Below are 19,673 nucleotides of genomic sequence, written 5' to 3'. Positions count from 1 at the left end.
TTCTGTGATGGCTGGCAGAGACAGAGGTGACTAGTGGCAAGCCACAAACACTGCCTGGGTTTCAGGATGGTGTTTATCTCTAGTGTTAAAAGCTTTAAGGACACTGTTCTGCAAAACCTGCCAAACCCCCTCCAGGGCTCCTGTGGCCCTGTCAGCCATAAGGATATCAGCTGGGTCAGAGGATAACCTGAAGAGAAGTGGTTGAAGCACATACTGGCACTGGAAGGGAGACATACCTGTTAAGGGATTGACCAGGATGTTGCAGGACAGTTTGGTCCACAGAAGAAGGGGGGCACAGTCGCCCTGGAAGGCTAAGACATGGCACCTCAGCTATGTCTCCAGATCCTGACTGACCTGCTCCATCTAGTCAATCTTCTTGGGATGGAACAGAGATTGATTCGAATCCCCAGTTTCCAACAAAAAGCTCACCAGAAGCCAGAGACAAACTGGAGGCCACAGTAGGAGACAATGGATGCTGGGAATCCATGGAGTTGGAACTCTCCCTTGGTGAAGACACCTACCATCTGGGAGGCAGATAGCAACTGTGGAAGTGGGACGAAACCCACAGCTTTGGAGAGTTGATTAACCCCCATCAGGACAACTGAGTGACCATGGGAGAGGGGGAGGTCAATTAAGAAATGTGTTGCCATGGGCGCTCAGGAATCGGTAATGATTGCAACAGTCTATGGGGTGTTTGGCCAGTTGGGATGTGTTGCCCCATTGATGTAACGAATTGCTTCTCTGGCAGAGTGTTGGGAAGAGTTGGGTCAGTGTGGCTGTCATTGCATCTTCCACTTATAGCAGGGTGGCCTGTATAATCTGTTGTTGCGGGATAATGGTAGTAGGCTTGGGAGGAGCCCTGTCCTTGGTGTGGATTCTCAACAGGGTAATGGCTTTCCTATTCTTGGATCCTGGACAATAAAAGATTGTTAAAAAAATGGAAGAAAAACAGGGCCAAGCATGCCTGTCGAGGGTAGAGCCATTTCACCTTCCAAATGTACTTTTAAGTTTTTATGTTCAGTAAGCATCGTAACGTGTCTGTTAGAAGTTACCAGTCCCCAATGTCATAATTGCACTCTGTCCAAGAGAAGAAGGAGCAAGGTTGGAGTCTGGGTGGAGACCAAAAGCTGGGTGGAGACCACTCCCACATCTGAGGCATTCACCACCATGTCAAAAGGTCGAGGGAGATCTGGGTGTCAGTGGATAGGCGCTGAAGTGAATCATCTTTTTAGTTCTTCAAAGGCCTGTTGCCCTTTGGGATCCCTCTTCCTTGGCCAGGCCACTTCCAGATCAGGCTAGTGAAGGGGACCATTACCAAGAAGTTTACAGTCTGAAGTTTTGGATCAATCTTCTGGTGAGTCCCATGAAGTGTTGGATTTGTTTCAGTATTGTGGAAGCAGACTAATCCCTTACTGCTGCAACTTTACTATGGTCCATCCTGAGGCCAGAAAACGAAATTATGTATCCTAGGAAGGCCATCCCCAATCAATGAAAATCACATTTCTCTAGCTATACGTAGAAGCAGTGCTCCCTGGGACATTGGAAGACCTGCCAGAGGTTGTGAGAGAATACAAGGATGCTGTCTAGGTATACAAAGCCATCCAGTAAATCCCATAGGATGTCCCAAAGATGTCTCAAAGCGCATCAATAAGTATTCATAATGCCCTTCAGTAGTGTTAAAAGTTGTCTGTCACTTGTTCCTTTCTCTTATCTGGTCATAGGCCACCTTCAGGTCCAAGAGAAGACTGTCCCCTTAACTGGCCTTCCAGATGATCTTACTCCTTTTTTGAGATTCAAAGGAGAGCAGAGACACAGAGTTGCTAATAATATATACACAGGTTTGCTTACATGCACTGCACTTACATGCACTATGCAGCCAGCTGTAATTCCACAGGTAGCATGACGATGAAGTGCTTCCTACGTATTGTCTGGGGAATAAATAGCAGATCTGTGTTGAAAATTTAGATTGAGTGCCTGATTGGTAGTGGGAAGACTGAACCGAAAGTTGGCCTGACCGAGTCCTCAGTCCCTACTGAGTTCCACGATCGCTTGTGGGAATGTCTCCCGAAGCAAGTCTCCCGAAGCAACTGAAACAATCTGGGCATGACACTACACTGTATGTATACATATTGATATATACATGTCTACATATGTTTACATTTGTCTACTGATAGCTGATGTGTGGTGAGCGTTCTGGCACACTATGGCTGCCGTCGCATCATCCAGGTGGTGCTGCACATTGGGGGTGGTGGAGGGGAGTCCCCATTACCTGTAAAGTGCTTTGAGTGAAGTGGCCAGAAAAGCGCTATATAACTGTAAGCAATTATTATTATAATTATTATAATTTGTACATATAGAATATTTGTGGATATATAGAACTAAAAATGGAACAAAATTTAAAGAGTAAAATAAACCACTATATAATTTTTAACAGCACAGTGTGGTTTTGTATTTTTTATTCCATCATTTTAAAAAGCCCAGTTACTTTTATGTTGGCTGACTGGTACAGTATGTTTCATACCAGTATGCTCAATTCTTCTGTTGCACTAAATTACTGTACAAAAGGAATTTCAATTCTGAGAAGACAAAAGGGAAGTTCAGACCCACCTATCTGCAACCAAGATCAAACATTTAGGGAGGAATCGACATGTAAGTACTTCAGTAGAAAAGAATACAGGGAATGATTACAGAGAATTTTGTGCTAAATTGTGAGATCAATAGTCTTTCAATTTCAGTTGGAGAAAAATTCATTTGAACATTTTAAAGGCCCTGTCAGATGTTGCTCATTGCAGAGCAAAGTCAGCCAATTAAAAATCCTATTTCATCCTCAGTAACACTGTATTTTATGGGCGGCTGAATTTAACCTCTTTTCAACAGTTGCTAGGTGAAACTTCATTTCGAGGAAACTATGTGTAAAACATCAGTCTAGTGCATGTCGTGCTAGTGAGGAATCTTGCTAGGGGAAATGGTATCCCACAGCAGATATGGAATATATCTGAGATGACTTTGATATAAGAGCAATGAAAAGCAATCAAATTTTTGACATAGTGAAAATGCATTCATATATAGAAATCATAGAGCACCTATTGTACATTATAGCTTTTGTGGGGACAATTATTATTACTCACTTAACTCAAGAATACTGCCATTTGCAGTCACATTATACAGTACCTTTAAATATATCTTAAATATACTGTACCCTTAAATTACTGTAAAGAGAGTTCTTTTTACAGAATTACACTAATAAATCTATGTAAATAAGTGTCTTTAATATATCATTAGTTTTCACAAACATTTTATAGTAATCTAAAATATTTAGGGATGAAAGGGCTATGGAGCTCATACATGATACAATATCCTTTAACAACATTTAGCAGCTCTCATCACAAACATATATTTCATACTGAATCCTTTTATAATAGAGTCCATCTGAACTAATAATTTAAAACCCACTAGTCACCTCCTGAAGGCCATTTAGGGCTATACTATACAAAATAGAGGGATGCTACCCTTCTGATAAACCACCCAACCTGCTTGCCACAGTCATCATATTGCATATAGTTCTCCAGGAGGAATTACATCACCCCTTGACAATGTTTCATATTGAACATGGCCCCTTACAAGGTTATATTGTGCAAACTAAACCTGATCAAATATAGCACTCAGGAAAAACTGCACGGCACATTTTAGAAGCAAATCAATACATGAGTTCAGATGTGCAAGTCATGTATTTTCTGCCTGTGTGATATTGAAATTCGTAACAGTAAATCAATTTTCAGCAGGGGTCGTGAAGAGTTTTCATAATTTCACACATGCAAAAAACTATCTGTATGCGGTATGTGAATCTCTCATTTCCAGCTTTATATCCAAAACTATCAGACTTTAATACCCCAGCTGAACCAATTATTCACAAGGTGAATTGTTGTCACCTTGGGTGGTACTCTGAAGGCGATGACAGAAAGGATTTTAAAAGAAAAGGTAAGGATGTACTGTATAGCAGTCAGTTCCCAGATGTTTTGATGAGGTGTTGTACTAAAGTCCTATATTAACAGCTGAAGAATCAATGCTTTCAGTCAGAATTCACAGAAAATCATTACATTCCCATCAATTTTATCAGGCACTCCAGAACAGTTGCTTTACAGTACTGTGTTCTTATAATAATTTATCATATTTTTCTGAGGACACATTTGAGGTGTTTGTTCTACAGTTCCAACATCCCTGCACTGGACCGCATGAGCCTAGACAAAGCACAGATCCATTTGTGCACACAGACAGTTGGCAGAAATTCAATGAGTGCATTCAGTCGGGATCAAGCCGTAAAAGAGAACTTGTAAACAGGCTGACAACAAAAGCGAAAGCTGTTAATGTGAGCAATAGGACTGGACCCAAAGCCAATGCAGTCACATCACTTGTTGCTCTGAAAGGACGTGTCTGCTTTAGGCAGCTTTGGGAAGGATAATGGCACTGATATATGGACACATTTTTTAACACTGCAGGCTGGCAGCAGCCTGCTTTGACCCTGAAGGGAAAACTGAGAAGAACTCTTTCAATGTGTAGTGAGCAGAATGCAGCTGTCACCCTCATTGTAATTCAGTAAGGGACATTTATGGAACACACTGCACTGGAACAGTAGTTTTTTTTTTTGTTAAAGGGCTGCACTTGAGATGTACAGTACTTGTTCAGAAACAAAATAAACTTTGGTGAATATATGCCATGATGTTAATATTCTGTAGCACTGTCCTACTTCTTAGACAAAATTCTGTGTGTCAAAGTAACTCAATTATATACTCTACTTGTATGTGAGTGTAGAGTGGTTGTTTCCTATCCCACTGCATGTTTTCCCTGTCAAATTCTGAGTGTTTCTAATCACTGCACCCCCAGTGCCCTCAAGCTGTTGTTGACATCATAGTTTTTTGTCACTGTTTCTATGCTTGGGCTCAGGCAGGGATAAGATTTCTTGTAAAAAACACATGATACATTGCAAAACTATTCATACTTCCAATAGTGTTCCATTTTGTTGAACGGAAAATGAGGAATACAGATTTTTTTACGCAAATACTTGATAATACTTTAAAGCAAATAATCAGAACTCAAATTCTCAAACTGAACACTTTCATAGGTGAAAGAAGTGCATACAGGTTTTTCAGTTTGAGTAAGTAGCAAGGAGCTTGGACAACACATCAGGATATAATGTGTAAAGTAGAAATTACATCAGGACGGTTTGGTTGGTGGGTCATAGAGAAATAAATCACATTTTTGTGTAAAAAAAAATTCACAAAAGGCACTAGGTGAAAAAACAATACGCAACATGATCAGCAAGACAGTTATAATGTGAGGTGTCAGTATGATACCAACAGAAATCATGAAACTAAAATTACACTTCAAATCTCCTTTCTGCATACCCTCTCGCTGGTCATTTCGCAAGCACTTCACTTTGGGCAACTTCGTCAGCAGAAGGCAGTCATTAGCTGAAAAATTAAATAAAGAGCATTAAAATTCTAAGTGCATATGACAGATTTAGCTTTCTTCACAAATGCATTCAATGAAAGCTCATATTTTAGAATCTCCCTTTAGGCTTTAAGGTGCCTAATATACATGAAAAATGAAAGAAACAAAACATTTTTTTTTGTGCCTACCTTCTGTCAGTTGTGAAGTCCTTTGTGGTTGCTATTTCACTACAATCTACTGTTGGCACAAGCAGTCACTGCCCTTGAGGCACCAGTTTGTTTTCTTTAAAGAATATTAGAGTGGTTACAAAAGTGAGGAGGCCATTTAACCCATCTTGCCCATCTGGTAACCTCTGTATATAATAAGTATTAAAACAGAATAAATATTTCCTTGAATAAAGATTTAAAAAATCTCACAAGAAAGTTTAAAGAAGACTGCTTGTTTGTTTTTTTTGTGGCTACCTTGAGAGAACCAAAGACACTTCTTTGGAAAAATCACCCCACAAGGCAAAGAAAAAAAGAAGTTCAATTTGTAACTGTATTTAGTGGCCTGACCCTCCTACTTAAAATGTCCACACTTGATACTTACAGTCTTCACTGAAGTCATCCACCAGTATGATTTCATGTATCAGGTGGATGGGGGTTCGGTTGAGCACACTGTGGAGAGGAAAGCACAAACAAGTCAGCTGGAAGAGAAGCACCGAGAAGGACTGCTATTCAGATATGGAGCTCCAGGAGCAGCAATCATCAATCAGCTGCCCCCGGTTCCCAAAGTGTCTCTGATTGTTCCACCTCTCCTCAGGCTGGGCTATTGGTGTCTCCAACATTGAGGAAACAAAACTCTGCCCTTGTCAGCAGGCTCGGGCACTTGATTAATGTGGTGTGATATGTTTTACAGCTTGCACACAAAATTAAATGTATACTGTATTTAGCCTTCTCATTTTTGCCACATTAGAATTAAATTTTAATTAAATGTACAATATCGTTATATTAGTCTAATAAATAACTGCACTGCACTGTATTTTACTTTTTTGCAAACCCATTTGATATAAAACAAACCAGATGTGTAGGTCCAGAAAGAGAATGAATACTAATATTGAATTTTCTGGATGACATGTTACTTTAACAGATAAGTACAGTTTTCTGCATCTAGATATGACATCTTATATTAGTCTTCCATAAAGATTGTCTTATTGACTGATTGCAGTTAATATTCATTGAATTCCAACACAGCACTCAGTAACTCAGTACACTGAGTATGAAGCACAAAACCAATTATACAGTAGAAATGGACATAATGGACTATATAACATTTCAGTATTTAGATGGATTCCCTAGTTTATTTGATTTACAATGGAAATGAGAAGGAGAATGTTAAATCAGATGGAGTTCAATGTTCTCTATTGTGACACAACCACACAATGGTTACCAGTATAGTTGGTTATGGTTATTCTACCATTAGTTATATTGTAGAACTTTATTTATCAAATATAAAACGTATTACTTCTAAGTTTAACAAATTCACAAAGTTATGAAGAAAATGAAAATGACAATCTGTCCTGTAACAGGTGTATGACATTCTATTGAACAGACATGACATAGATAAATGTGTTATGCTGATTAATATTTCCCATCAACAGAGTTGATCACTGAAAGTCAGTAGTAGTGTTACATCCACTCTTGGAAGTAATATGAGCGATACATCTGTGATTTATACTGTGTTCCAGAATGCAGATGCTGTCTTGTGGGATTTTGTTCTGTTCCTTGCATACAATAGACACACAAGCATTCACTGTTCACGGCTCTTTGAATCCCAGAAGCTACAAGTTGTCCCAGTTCATCCCATAAATACAAAAAGGGGCTCAAGACTTTTGAACAGAGAATCCATGGCATAGCTATGCCATTCTCAGACAAAGGCTGTCATTACTCAAGCAGAAAGAGGACATACATTGTCCTGTTGGAATACTGGCAAATGAGGATGAGCCTGCAGACAGAGCAATCCTCTTCCCTAATGACTAATGATCAAATGATAACTGTAACACTGTGCAGTCAAGTGGCCAACATTATTTAAAGTGGAGCTCTGTAGTGACTAGATACTCCTGCTCAGACCAATATATGTGGACATCCCCAATGATTAGTGTTCTGTACACAACATCTACTGTATTGTTGTGCACAACTGTGCCACACTCAGTGATGTCCATTAGGGTGGTCTACACCAAATATAAATTCATTGCTAGAGAACACTTTACTCAACTGCTTGTGAGTCCACCTGAAGTGTTGCTCATACTACATCTTTCTGAAATGTCTGTGAACATTGATTAACACTGGACCCCTATGTGACCTGGCCAGCAAACGTAGACTGTAGAAAGTAGATGCTCCATCTTTGCAATAATTTTTGTTAGCATCAGTTCCGAGGCATTGGAAACTCCATGTTACAGCAACCTCCTTACATTTGACCTGGAGAGGTTACTGTAACATGGAGTTTCTAATGCCTCGGAACTGGCACTAAGGAAAATTATTGCAAAGATGGAGGGTAGTCTGGTGTCGATTTTGGTGAGGTGTCATGACTTATCTCCCATATCATCTCCCAAATCATGGCTTATTATTGAGGGACTTTGTCTTGGCAGTAATATTTTGCCAGGTAAAAAATTGCTCGCTGTGACCACCCATGTCAGAGAACGGCAGTGTGCCTTCAGCAAGGACAGCTGGAGCCCAGCCTCCAACAAACAAAGAGACTGTTAAAACCAGCCTTCAAATACTGCAATAATATGTATATACAGTAGCATATACTTTATAGAAGTACAATTCCTAATTACTGGAAGTATATTTCCTCTAATTAGACTCTAGTAGTCATCAATAAAGAGTATGGAACAATGGCTGTGCAATGTGTATTTGTATTTATTGGAATGTGAAAACGATAAATTCTTTTCCTTTTGTGTTGGGAATACATTCCCTGTTAGAAAGTCGGAGGAGAAAGAAATTCTACAATTCAAACTTTTTTGAAAATGATCTTCATGCTGCACGTTTCCATGCCCTTACTACAGTGAGCGATGCTATGCGGCAGAGCGCACAGTTAGACTTTCTGACAGGCAATGACACCTCTTAGCTCCTGGTAAAGTCTGACACCTGAACAAACCCCGTCTCAGTACAACGTGCCAAATCAAATGGGCAACCTGTTCAAATCCCAAATCCCTGAGCAAACAAACCCCTAGAGTCGAAAAGGAAGTTAAAGGAGCCAACAGAAAAAAAGGATCTGTTTCCACATCACCAGAGGCATTGAGTTGGAAGAATAAATAATTAAAGTCATGTTGCACTAAGGCAGGCAATACAAAGATATGCTGGAAGCTATGAAATACCGAAATACCAAGCACATTAAAACACATCCACTGGGACAGCTGGGCCCCTGGGCCTTTTCTACCTGGGGATTAGTTGCCTAGTTTGTGAAAAAGAAAGCAAGGGTGAGCAGTGGGGGTGGGGAGCAAAAGATAGAAAGAGATAATAAGATTACAGACAGAACACATTCACACACAGGCGATTGATTTTTAAAATTGTGAAGATTTCCCGAAATTAAGGATACAGTGGGTCCCTGTTGTTACATAAAGTATATGAAAGGATTGTATTAAAAAGGACAAATATTTCAGGAATGTCACAACAGGGAATATAGTATACAGGGGTATACCGGGATAGTTTACGTCAGAAAATACCTGACGTATTTCCTTTACTTCAAAAATACCACAGGAATATTGCTACAAGATTGAAAAGGTATATCTTGTTATAAAAATCCCCAAATACTGTACCACTTACTGTATGTGTTGCATCATCTTGTGGCACTGACACTGAGCATTTTCACGAGGGTTTGTTCTAAAGGACCCCAGTGTTCTCTGGGTTTTCATTCTGGTTTGTTGATTATTTAACTGATAACTTACCTGAATTATCTACACCTAACTGAAAAGGCTAAATCAGGCAATTACTATGTCAGTTCAAGATGCTCAGATCAATTACTCAATAGCAAACCAAGCAAGATAAATGGGCTGGATGGCCTCCTTAGGTGCATAATCTTCCTTAATAATTTCTTTCATCGAGATACCAGTTAAAGCAAAGATGCCAATAAAAACATACAGAATCTTTGAAGGGTTCTTCAAAGAGAATTTAGACTATGAAGCAAAAACACTTAAGAACCTCTCTATGAGATATCATTTAAGAAACACAGATAATCTGATGTCTGTTAACTCCATGGAGGTACAAGGGAAAGGACAAAAAAGAATATAATGTAATTTACAAAATATTATGTTAGCAGAATTAATTTTATAGTGCACAGTACATATTTTCAAATAACCCTTACCTCCTGAGAGTACGTAGCAAGGTAGGCCTGGCCTCGTTGTGAAAGGTGATGATGATGGATGTGGAGGGAAGTTCAGAAGAATAGTGTAAGGTGGAGCATCTGTAAAACAAAACCAAATCCTACATAAGTATTTTATCATGTACTATAATTAAAAGCTCTCATTTCAGTAAATCCTCACAGAACAGAAAATGTGGTTTGCAGTATTTGTGTTCATGAACAGTAATTGCTTATAACAGTACACCGATGTTGCTATGCTTTCAACTGTAATTCGATTCAGTATGTTGTTTTAATTATTTATATAGAAAATATGCTGTTTCCAAAAGGCATTACTTTGTCAGAATGGTGTCTAATTTGTGTGAAAAAGCAAACATAGATGTATATTTAGAGAACAGTTGCTAGGGTAACTAAAACAAAGTTAAATGTCTGCTATCTCAACAGAGCAAATAGACACAAATGAAATTCTAAATGCTGGCAGAAGTTAAAACCAAGTTAAAAACAGTTCTATGTAATTGACACATACTGCATGCAGAGAACTCAGTGAAAAACGTGCAGCACATTGAACCTTTATGGTTGTTTGTACTTCCATCACTAATCTGGGTCAAATGTCTTGAAAGAGATAAGAGTATACAGTACCAACACAACAAAAAACAAAAAGGAATTGTGTGTGAGTGTGTGCTCATAGTATTCCCCTCAGGAAAGGAATTCATTTTGATTAAAAGTGTGTTTTATAACACAAGCACAGAAACCTCAAAGAGATAGCACAGCTAAGTCATGTCTGAAAGAACAGTTCATCGGAATCCTGGATGGGTTAACACACAGTGCTTCAGGATATACAGCATGTGGCTGTGAAACATTTTATTAACTGAAAATGACTGCACCCAAAATGCATGTAAGAGCATGTCTAAATGTTTAAATACAAGATTTAGCCCGTTTTTTCAAGGCTCAAAATAAACTTTTTCATCTTTTCAAATGATAAAGATTGTTAGATATTAGCATTTAGACACAGTTACATCGGTGGATACTAAGTCACCATTTGGTTTTCTGAATAAAAAATCTATTTTATATTTTTTTCTCCAAAGAGTTGTAGGTCTCTGAATATCCTATCTAATTTTGTTTTTGAGTGAATACAAATAGAATTCAGAAACCTTTTTTATTTACAGTGTCCAGGGACATAAAGAATGACTAATGCAAGATATGAAAAGTCTTCACCTTTCACAGGGTTTGATGTCTTTGGCAGATGGAAAAATTTACCTTACAAAAGATGAAAAAGATTAACATATTGTACAATGTAGCTTCTGTACTGTAAGTCATATGCTTTTCCCAAAGTGATGCCAGATATTTTTTCTCCATGAATTAAAAAAATATTAATGCCAATCATTTACATTCTCTTATGAATTTCTCCCCTCCACATTTTTTTTATTTGCAGCTACAAATGTTTCTCTTGGCATTTTCTGTGTGTTCTTTCATTGACAATATGCTCAATAGCCAGATATTAGGTAGCCTCCAACTGACATACCAGTCCTAACACCTATTGTACCTGCACAACTTTCATCCTTTTCACTTCACCACTCAGGATATTATTAGTATTAGTATTAGTATTAGTATTAGTATTAGTATTAGTATTATTGCTGCTGCTGCAGCTGTGGCAGAAGGGAAAATGACTCTGCAGGACTCAGAAGTATTGGCACAAAAGAACAACAATCTCATTTATATTGTAGCTAACCATGGTGGCAAAACTAGCTTGATACCACTAATGGCTGAGTAAATGCTAATTTACTCAAATAACAGGCAAATAAAACTATATATTTTTTTACAAATATTTAAATATCTATACTTGGAACCTATGCAGCTCCTGTAGCTGGTCACATTCGAGAAGACTTTGTTAGACTTAACGCTAGTGCTATAAGAAAGTGAACACTTTTTTTCTGGAGGGGATCTGTTGTTGCCATTTCTAAAGGAAAACAGAACTGTTTATTTGACAGTGTCTATTGCCATAAGCCTCCTAGGCATGGCACCAGATGATCTGTCCTATAATATGAAATATGGACAGGCCTCATTGCTGTGCCTTTCCAAGTAAGAACACAGGGTTCAGTGAGGCTAACAAAGAAGGTGAAAACAAGATCCTGATGGCAAAAAACTTTGTTGGCTCAGTTACTGATGGCTTAAACCTGTTGGGCACAAAGAATAAGAACAAATCTTTTAACAGGTATTAGAAACTGAGTAAATTACTCTCCTGGGTGCTGTGTGCATTGTGCATAATTCATTGCTGTGATTGCTGTGTCACCTTAACACCTTATTGGTAATAAAGTGGGACCAATGTGGTTTTCTAGAAATCTTGCTCACAGAAAAGAGTTCAGAGTTGATGTTTTCTTGCAAAGCACACCTAAAACAGGCTCACTTCAAAGACTAATTGTCTTATACTGTAGATTACTTATGATGCGTTATATGCACTAATAACAAATCAAGGGCTAGTTTTTTCTATCATTTTTTTCTATCATTAAATTCAGTTTTGCTAATTAAAAAAATATTAAACTAATAATGAATTAGAGGTCAACACTCAGTCTGAGATTTTTGACAACATTAAATTGTCAAAACAATAAATCTCAGTCTGAGATTTAATATTTTTTTATTAGCAAAACTGAACTTAATGATAGAAAAAAGTAGCCCTTGATTTGTTATTAATGCATATAACGCATCATATTTTTGCACATAACCTGTTACCTTTTTGTTGTTTTGCACATTGCCTGTTGTTGTTTTTTGCACATCGTCTGTTGTCTCTGTCTTTCTTTTGCTACACAATTGTATTGTTGTTGTTGTTTTTTTTCTCTTTGTACTACTTATGTCCGAGAACTAGCTAAATAGCATTTCGTTATACCATATACCATGTATATGAGTGTAATGACAATAAACTTGAAACTTGACCATTCCCATAAAATATTTTCCACCTTGCTACGTTTACCACAGTGACAACATTAAAATCCTAAAAGATGTTTGTGAAGCTCTGCAGTGATGTAAAGTGATTTCGTTTTGTTTTTTATTAAGAAAAATAGATGAATACTAAGTATGTAGTGAAAAATGTTTAGACTTTTATGAAAAGAACAGGACTATACAGTACTTGTACATGGAGAAACACTTCATTTCTAGCTGACATGAGTCATGAATGTCATTCACAAGCTGTTTCACTCCACACCCATTGTTCACTTATGTTTCAGCCTCCATCAGCTTGACAGACATCTCCTGACAAAGGTTATTCATTTAGGAAAAAAAGAAGCACATGTTGTCTACAGGGTGCCACAGTGGCAAAGAGGTTAGCATTGCTGTCTCATAGTGCTGGGGCCTTAGATTGAATTCCTGGGGTGCTATAGGCATAAAGTATGTTTTCCCATGGGTTACCTCCCACAGTCCAAAAGACATGCTGGGAAGTTAATTGGCTTCTGTAAAATTGGCCCTGGTGTGATTGTCAGCGTGAGCTGTTGGTGTACATGTATGCCCTATAATGGACTGTCCAGGATGTAACCCGCCTTCTACCTGTTCCTTGTTGGGTTAGTGTCTGGTTTCCCCTATTTCCTTGTACTGGATTAAGCAGATTAGAAAATGGAGGTTTTTTTTAACAGAGTAAAAGTCACTTGACAATAGTGCTTAGGTTATTTTAGAAACAAAACTGCAGCTAAGGTGACTGGATTAGTAAATGAAGAAACTGATCAAATCAACTCAACCAACCACAAATGTAAAACTGTAAAATGCTTGTGCATTGTAGTTTTGTACATTTGTATTTCTGCAACAAACAGGAAGAGATTCTAACAGTTACAGTACATACAATGTTACAAAGCTGAAAAAAGACACTTTTCCATCACTGTGAACATGAATGCTCCGAATGCAAACCCTGGATCAAAGATGACACCAAAATTCATACAGTAAATTAAATTAAATTGAATTTATTTTTATATAGCACCTTTCACAACAAGGTTGCCCCAAGGCGCTTAACAGTACAATTGATACATTTTGTCAATACAGAACAGAAGACCAGAAGATAACGGAGGAGAGGAACCAAAAACTCCTTAGTAAGGAGAGAAAAAACCTCTAGGGGTCCAAGGTTAACTGGTTGCCCAACCCCTCTAGGCATGCTAGCATTATACAATATAAAAAAGGAAACGATGAAGGTATTAATCCATCCATCCATCATTCTGTGTGTTAGTACTCCAAGCAGATCTCTGTAGACCAGTAAATTCCTCCTAAGCGATAGGACTAAATCTGTGCAGTTGACAAATACTGTTTTATACACTGAAGGTTTTGTGTGACTGCAAATGTATGTGTCATCAACATAGAAATTAAAATTGATACCATAAATACAAAGGCTCTGATCCAATGATAAAACATAGACACAAAAAACACCATGGCCAAGATATTTAATCATGTGGCATACCAGAAATAACCAACTTTGTCATGAAAGACACAATTCCCAATTTTAACCACTTAGTTTCTATCAATTAGTTAAAACCATGTGACAGGCTATCAGCTAATAACCATCTCAGAGGATGCAACTGTCAGCAGTCATAGCTGTCTGACAGCTGTGATCTTCTCTGTAAACACATGAGCCTCCTTCAGCAGGTGTAGGAGGTAGCTGGGGGAAAGCCAGAGATGCCACGCACCTGGTCTCTGTAGTAGACGCCCACTACCAAAGGGAAAAGGGAATGACAGACTGACCACCAAGATAAATGAGAAAAATATTTAGGATGTAAGGTTGTGTTGGATTGATTTCTGTACTAATTAAAAAATAGAGCTCTATACTCCATTTTTTTTCCAATCATAACTAGAGCTGTCACTTTTGTTAAATAGCCAGTAACAAACCATAATAATGTAGCGCCCTCATCAGGCAGTGATGGCACACTGAGTGGACAGGAAATGGGGCTGGTGATGTCAGCCCCAGGAGTGCATAATGTGATAGATGCACACCTGTCCTCTGTTTTAGTGATCACTGCAGGAAAGACTGCATTAAACTTGAGATTAGGCTAGAAGTAACTGGACAATTTGGAAGTAGTCTTGAAGGGTTTTTACACCATCACACTACTGAGATGGCAAGGACTGTTGAATGGATGACAATGAAGGACCCTCAGCCTCCTTTCGACTGAGACTGGTGTGCCTCAAATGCAGATCTGTAAAGCTATTTCTTCCCTTTAGCAAAAGGGAAGTTTTACAGCTTTTGCAAGGTTTTTTTGAGTTAGGTTTCAAAAACTTTATTTTTACCCTGCTGGGGACACTTCAGGACTATAAGTAGTAAAAATGAATGAGAAACACAGAAGGTTACAAAGACCTCCATATGTTTTTCGAGGATAACATTTTAATTGAACTTACAGTACCTTTTCTTTTCATATATTCATTTCAGTAAATTTAGGCATCATGAGAAACTCCAGCAGATGAAGACACACCTAGCTAAACACGGAAAGGCCAACAGGTGAATACCTTGTCATTGCAGAGGACCACAAAGAAAGCTGTTCAATGTAGTACTGATAAGTTAATTTGAAATTTTTGAAGATGATGCATATGTAAAATTCTTCATACCAAACAGATTTGGCAATTGTAAGGAAAAGCTTAGATATTATTCACAATTCAATGACAGCAGTAAAATGCAGCATATAATAGATCCTTATCAATAGCAGCTAGCTTAAGCTTATACAGTATTAAAAAGTACAAAATCAAATTCCACAGGGAAAATAAAAAAATAAATCTTATTATGCATCTTCCACTTTAATGGCATTTTAGACATTCATTAAAATTCACAGCAGCTCTATGGGGAGTTGAAAAGCTGATTTATTATCAGTGGCAACTGGTGAAGAATGTCTTCCTCAGGGGCATGTCTATATCTGAGAGCAGCTCCACTTGAAGAAATTTAATGATTGAGCCACACCTTTCATCAAGTGACACGTGACCCTTGTCCAGGGACCAAGCAAAACACATACATCACAATCACTTTATCTGGAGGTAAAGAAATGGACATGTGTCTTGTTATCCAACAGAACTATAAATTAGAACACTTTTAATTATAGAATATCACAACCTCCTTATATTCTGCTCAAAAACGTTAGTGACTCTTTCCTAAATTGAAACAGTCTCTGCTTCACATGAAAAGTGGAATAACTATCAGTCACCAAAAGATATTTACATCCATAAGAAGTAATTTGACAAGGTGGTTTTATCTCAGAATATCACATTGAACTGCTGTGTATCTTGGTGTTGTAACTTGCACCAGTTGCTTGACACCACCCAGTTGTATTAATGGGTAGCAGCATTGCTGAGGGTAATATGATGGACTAGCCTCCCGTCTAAGAGAGAGTCACACGCTCTAAACTGCTCAGTGTCACAGAAAACAGAATACACGTCTGCCTGATGACCCCATAGGCTTGAGTATGGATTTAGTATGATATGATAAGGAATTAATGGCAACAGTTTAAAGAGATACTGCTGGAAGCACATAACAGATTTATCCCAAAAATGAGCAAAACAAAAGCTAAAAAACAATATCCCAAATATCTCAATACATCTATTGGGAAATAAAAAGGGGAAAGGACATTTTATAAGAAGTTCATAGGTTGAAAGGGATATTAAAAAGGGATGAAAAGGGGATGGAAAGTGATATTTCAATGGAGGCTAAGATAAATAATAAAATGTTTTTGAAGAGGCGGGAGTGTTCCAGTTACTAGCACTCAAGGTCCCCAGGGCCTGATGATATCCTACCAATTTTACTCAAGGAAACAACAGAGGGTATTCAGGAGCCATTGATGCACCTCTTTCAGGGGTAGTAGCCTAGAATGCTGCCAGTGTATCGCAATTCCCCAAAAAATTAAAGACCAATGACTCTAGTAATTATAGACCAATAAGACTGGCTTCTATTACTGTACATGTAAGGCTGTGGAATCAAATATGGAAATAATATACTAGAAACTAGTCAAGATGGCTTAAGACAAGGTGCGTCATGCCAAACCAGCTTGTTAGAGGTCTATTACCAAGGAACAGCAGTAATGGATACATACAGAATACCTGAAGAAGGCTCCACGGCCGAAACGTTGTGTTCTCTTTCTTCTTTTTTTTCAGCATGGAATAAACCTATTACTTGTTCCCATACAGAATATATGACATGGTGTATTTATATTTGCAGAAAGCTTTTGATAACGTAAGAATTATTTCTCAAATTAGGCATTTAAGAAAATGCATGTGTTAGGATTAAGAATTTGTAAATAGAAAACAGTGAGTACAGACTGTACAGTCGGGAATGAATACTTGGACTGAAGTGATATAGACATAACTAGGGGCTGGAAAGTGGACGGAAGGTAGGAGTCCACCTCATTCTCAGCCAAGACACAACCATGGGCAATTTCAAAATGCCTAAACTGATAAAACTCAACTGGCAATTCTTACATTAAAAAGCACTAAAGACTCTGCATTTACAAGAGACATTAGCTCATAAAAGTGATTCGACTTATGGTGATACTATGGTAATGGGCAGAACATGGAATTACCACTTTTAAATATCCATTAAAAACGTAGTGGATAAAAGTAAAATATGATAAAAGTGAATGTTCATTGACAGCATCACTCATTTCCAAATGGTAATACAAGCCATTATATCTGAACTTATGCCGTTCGAAAAATACAGTATCTTGGGAGAGATTTGTTAAGGTTGCTCTTTATCTTGCTGTTTCAGAGTGTCTCAACCTTGTCTCTTTAATTATTCAGGGTAATTGAATTCATTAAATTGGAACTTTTGCTTGATAGCTTTTTATCTCCTTTCAGCTCAGAGTATGTAAGGACAAGCTATTAGCACTTGAATAATTTGAAAAAAATCTAAAAAATATGTTGTTTGCTACTTTCTGTTGTCATTAATAATGTAGCATGGACACATACTGTATGGACATTTCATTTTGCTTATTGAAATACACCTAATATTATAATAGAGGATATGTTTTCCATTCCGAATACATTACAATGGTAATATTTTACAGTATGTGAATGATGCTAAAAACACCATTGTAATTACTTTATAAACACTACACAACACAATTCAACAACAAATAGCAAAATTAAACTCAACATGAACTTAACAGGACCACTGCAAGTGAGCTGTATCTGCACAATGTTCTTGACAAATATCAAGTCCTTAATGGTGTCTTCAATCATTTTCAACTCTACCTGCAGTTCTGTTGTTAGCTTTCAGCTGAAAGTATGTGTTGTTATGAACCATTCTTTTCATAAATATTGTAAATGCCTGCCTCTCATTTGCACAAATGATTGTAGAGGATCATGCATTTTGGTACATTGTATTGCGTAGTGGTTAATGACTGTTCTTTAGTTGCATTTAAGTAAAGCTTTACCTTTAAAATAACTGAATAAGTAGTAAATGCTTTTGAAAAAAATAGTTCCCTTTTAACAAGAGAGAAGAAACTTTATATGTCACAATTATATAAATGTATTTTATGATCATCAACTTCTTGAGCCATTATTTCACAGATTCTTCACAAATGTACACATATTTATTGTTAACCCTACCAGTTAGATTATTATTTTTTTAATTGTGATAAAGCAATATTTTTATCTTTGTTATAAGCATATTTTGGAAATTGCAACAGCCTCATGAGAAATACAGCTAAAATCTTTATACAATTTTATACTGGTCCTTACCAATTTCAATTCTTCTTCCAGAAAAACAAGTGCTTAAAAAAGGAAGAAAACTGGAAAATCTCCAAGTTGAAATTTAAAACCGGAAAGCACCGCATACAATCCAGCTACTGTACGTTTAACAACAGGGCATCCTGCCTGTTGAAGTGACAAGTCAGTGTTTGCCTGTTTCAGATGTTTCTGACACAACCTGTAATTGGCGGGGCAGAGAGGCGGCTCTGTGGCTAAGGATCTGCACCTGTGGCTAGAAGGTTGCCAGTTCAAATACCACATCTGGCAGAGGAATTCTACTCTAGTGAGCAACGCCCTTAACCCCCACTGCTCCAGGGACACTATACAATGGCTGACCTGCACTCTGACCGCAAGCTTCTCTCTGTCTGTGTATCTCATGGGGAGTAAGCTGAGATATGCAAAAAGACAAACTCAGAATGCAAGAAATTGTGATCTTATCTCTTATTAAACTGTTCTTGTCAGACAAAAGCATCCATGTGAATGGTATTTGGTAGTTTTCCTGCGATTGCTTTTAAGAACAATTATGGAAATATTGTTTTAATAAATAATTGAATTAATTAGTAAATCATTGTAATATTTACGTGTAGCGTTGTTTCATCCGAAACGCTCCTCACATATAAATTTCCCTCATTTTATCCACCCCAGAAGAGCAGCACTCATCTGGGTTATGAGCCGCAGCCATTTTCTGACTTCACTACACCTCAAATCATGTGGAGAAGTGAGCAATTGCTATACCTATTGAAGTAGGGGTGATTTATTTATTTAGAGAAGAACCCATTGTGCAAAATGAAGGTGCAGACAGAACTCCCCTGAAATTAAAAATATATTCACTGGGATCTTTATTGACCAAGTGGTCAAGACTGGTTTAATAGCTCATCAGAAAGACAGCAACTCCTACAGCACATGTCCCCTCAGCAGCATAACATAGTGATTTCAGTTTTAAAGAAGACCATTTTTCACTCTTTTCTTATGAGATGATCCTCATTACAGTTTGGGTAATTATTCAGATTCAATGGACAAAAATCAAGTGAGATAAAACTACTAAGTGTTGTAACAGATTGTTCAATTTTTATGTTTGTGAGCTAATTTTATTCATTTTAAAACTTCATACACACATCAGATGACTATCAGATGACCCTATGTTACGTCCCAGTGTGTGTTCTGTATGTGTTTTTTCTATGTTCCACACTGCTGACCCTTGA

General features: G+C 37.6%; 1 protein-coding gene across 2 annotated transcripts in view; it reads right to left on the bottom strand.

Annotated features, from left to right (window-relative positions):
- galnt14 (UDP-N-acetyl-alpha-D-galactosamine:polypeptide N-acetylgalactosaminyltransferase 14 (GalNAc-T14)) overlaps positions 1 to 19,673 on the bottom strand; it is a 112,696-nt gene that overhangs the window by 32,121 nt on the left and 60,902 nt on the right. For both annotated transcript variants that reach the window (XM_015352731.2, XM_015352737.2), the window contains exons 3-5: positions 9,790 to 9,888; positions 6,037 to 6,104; positions 5,403 to 5,468 (exon numbers count right to left, since the gene is read on the bottom strand). In XM_015352731.2, the coding sequence (XP_015208217.2) occupies positions 5,403 to 5,468; positions 6,037 to 6,104; positions 9,790 to 9,888 (233 nt within the window). The remainder of the gene's footprint in view (positions 1 to 5,402; positions 5,469 to 6,036; positions 6,105 to 9,789; positions 9,889 to 19,673) is intronic.

The sequence above is a fragment of the Lepisosteus oculatus genome, chromosome 2 (genome assembly GCF_040954835.1).
Source record: "Lepisosteus oculatus isolate fLepOcu1 chromosome 2, fLepOcu1.hap2, whole genome shotgun sequence".
Classification (NCBI taxonomy): Eukaryota; Metazoa; Chordata; class Actinopteri; order Semionotiformes; family Lepisosteidae; genus Lepisosteus; species Lepisosteus oculatus.
This window is presented reverse-complemented; position numbering and strand designations above follow the sequence as displayed.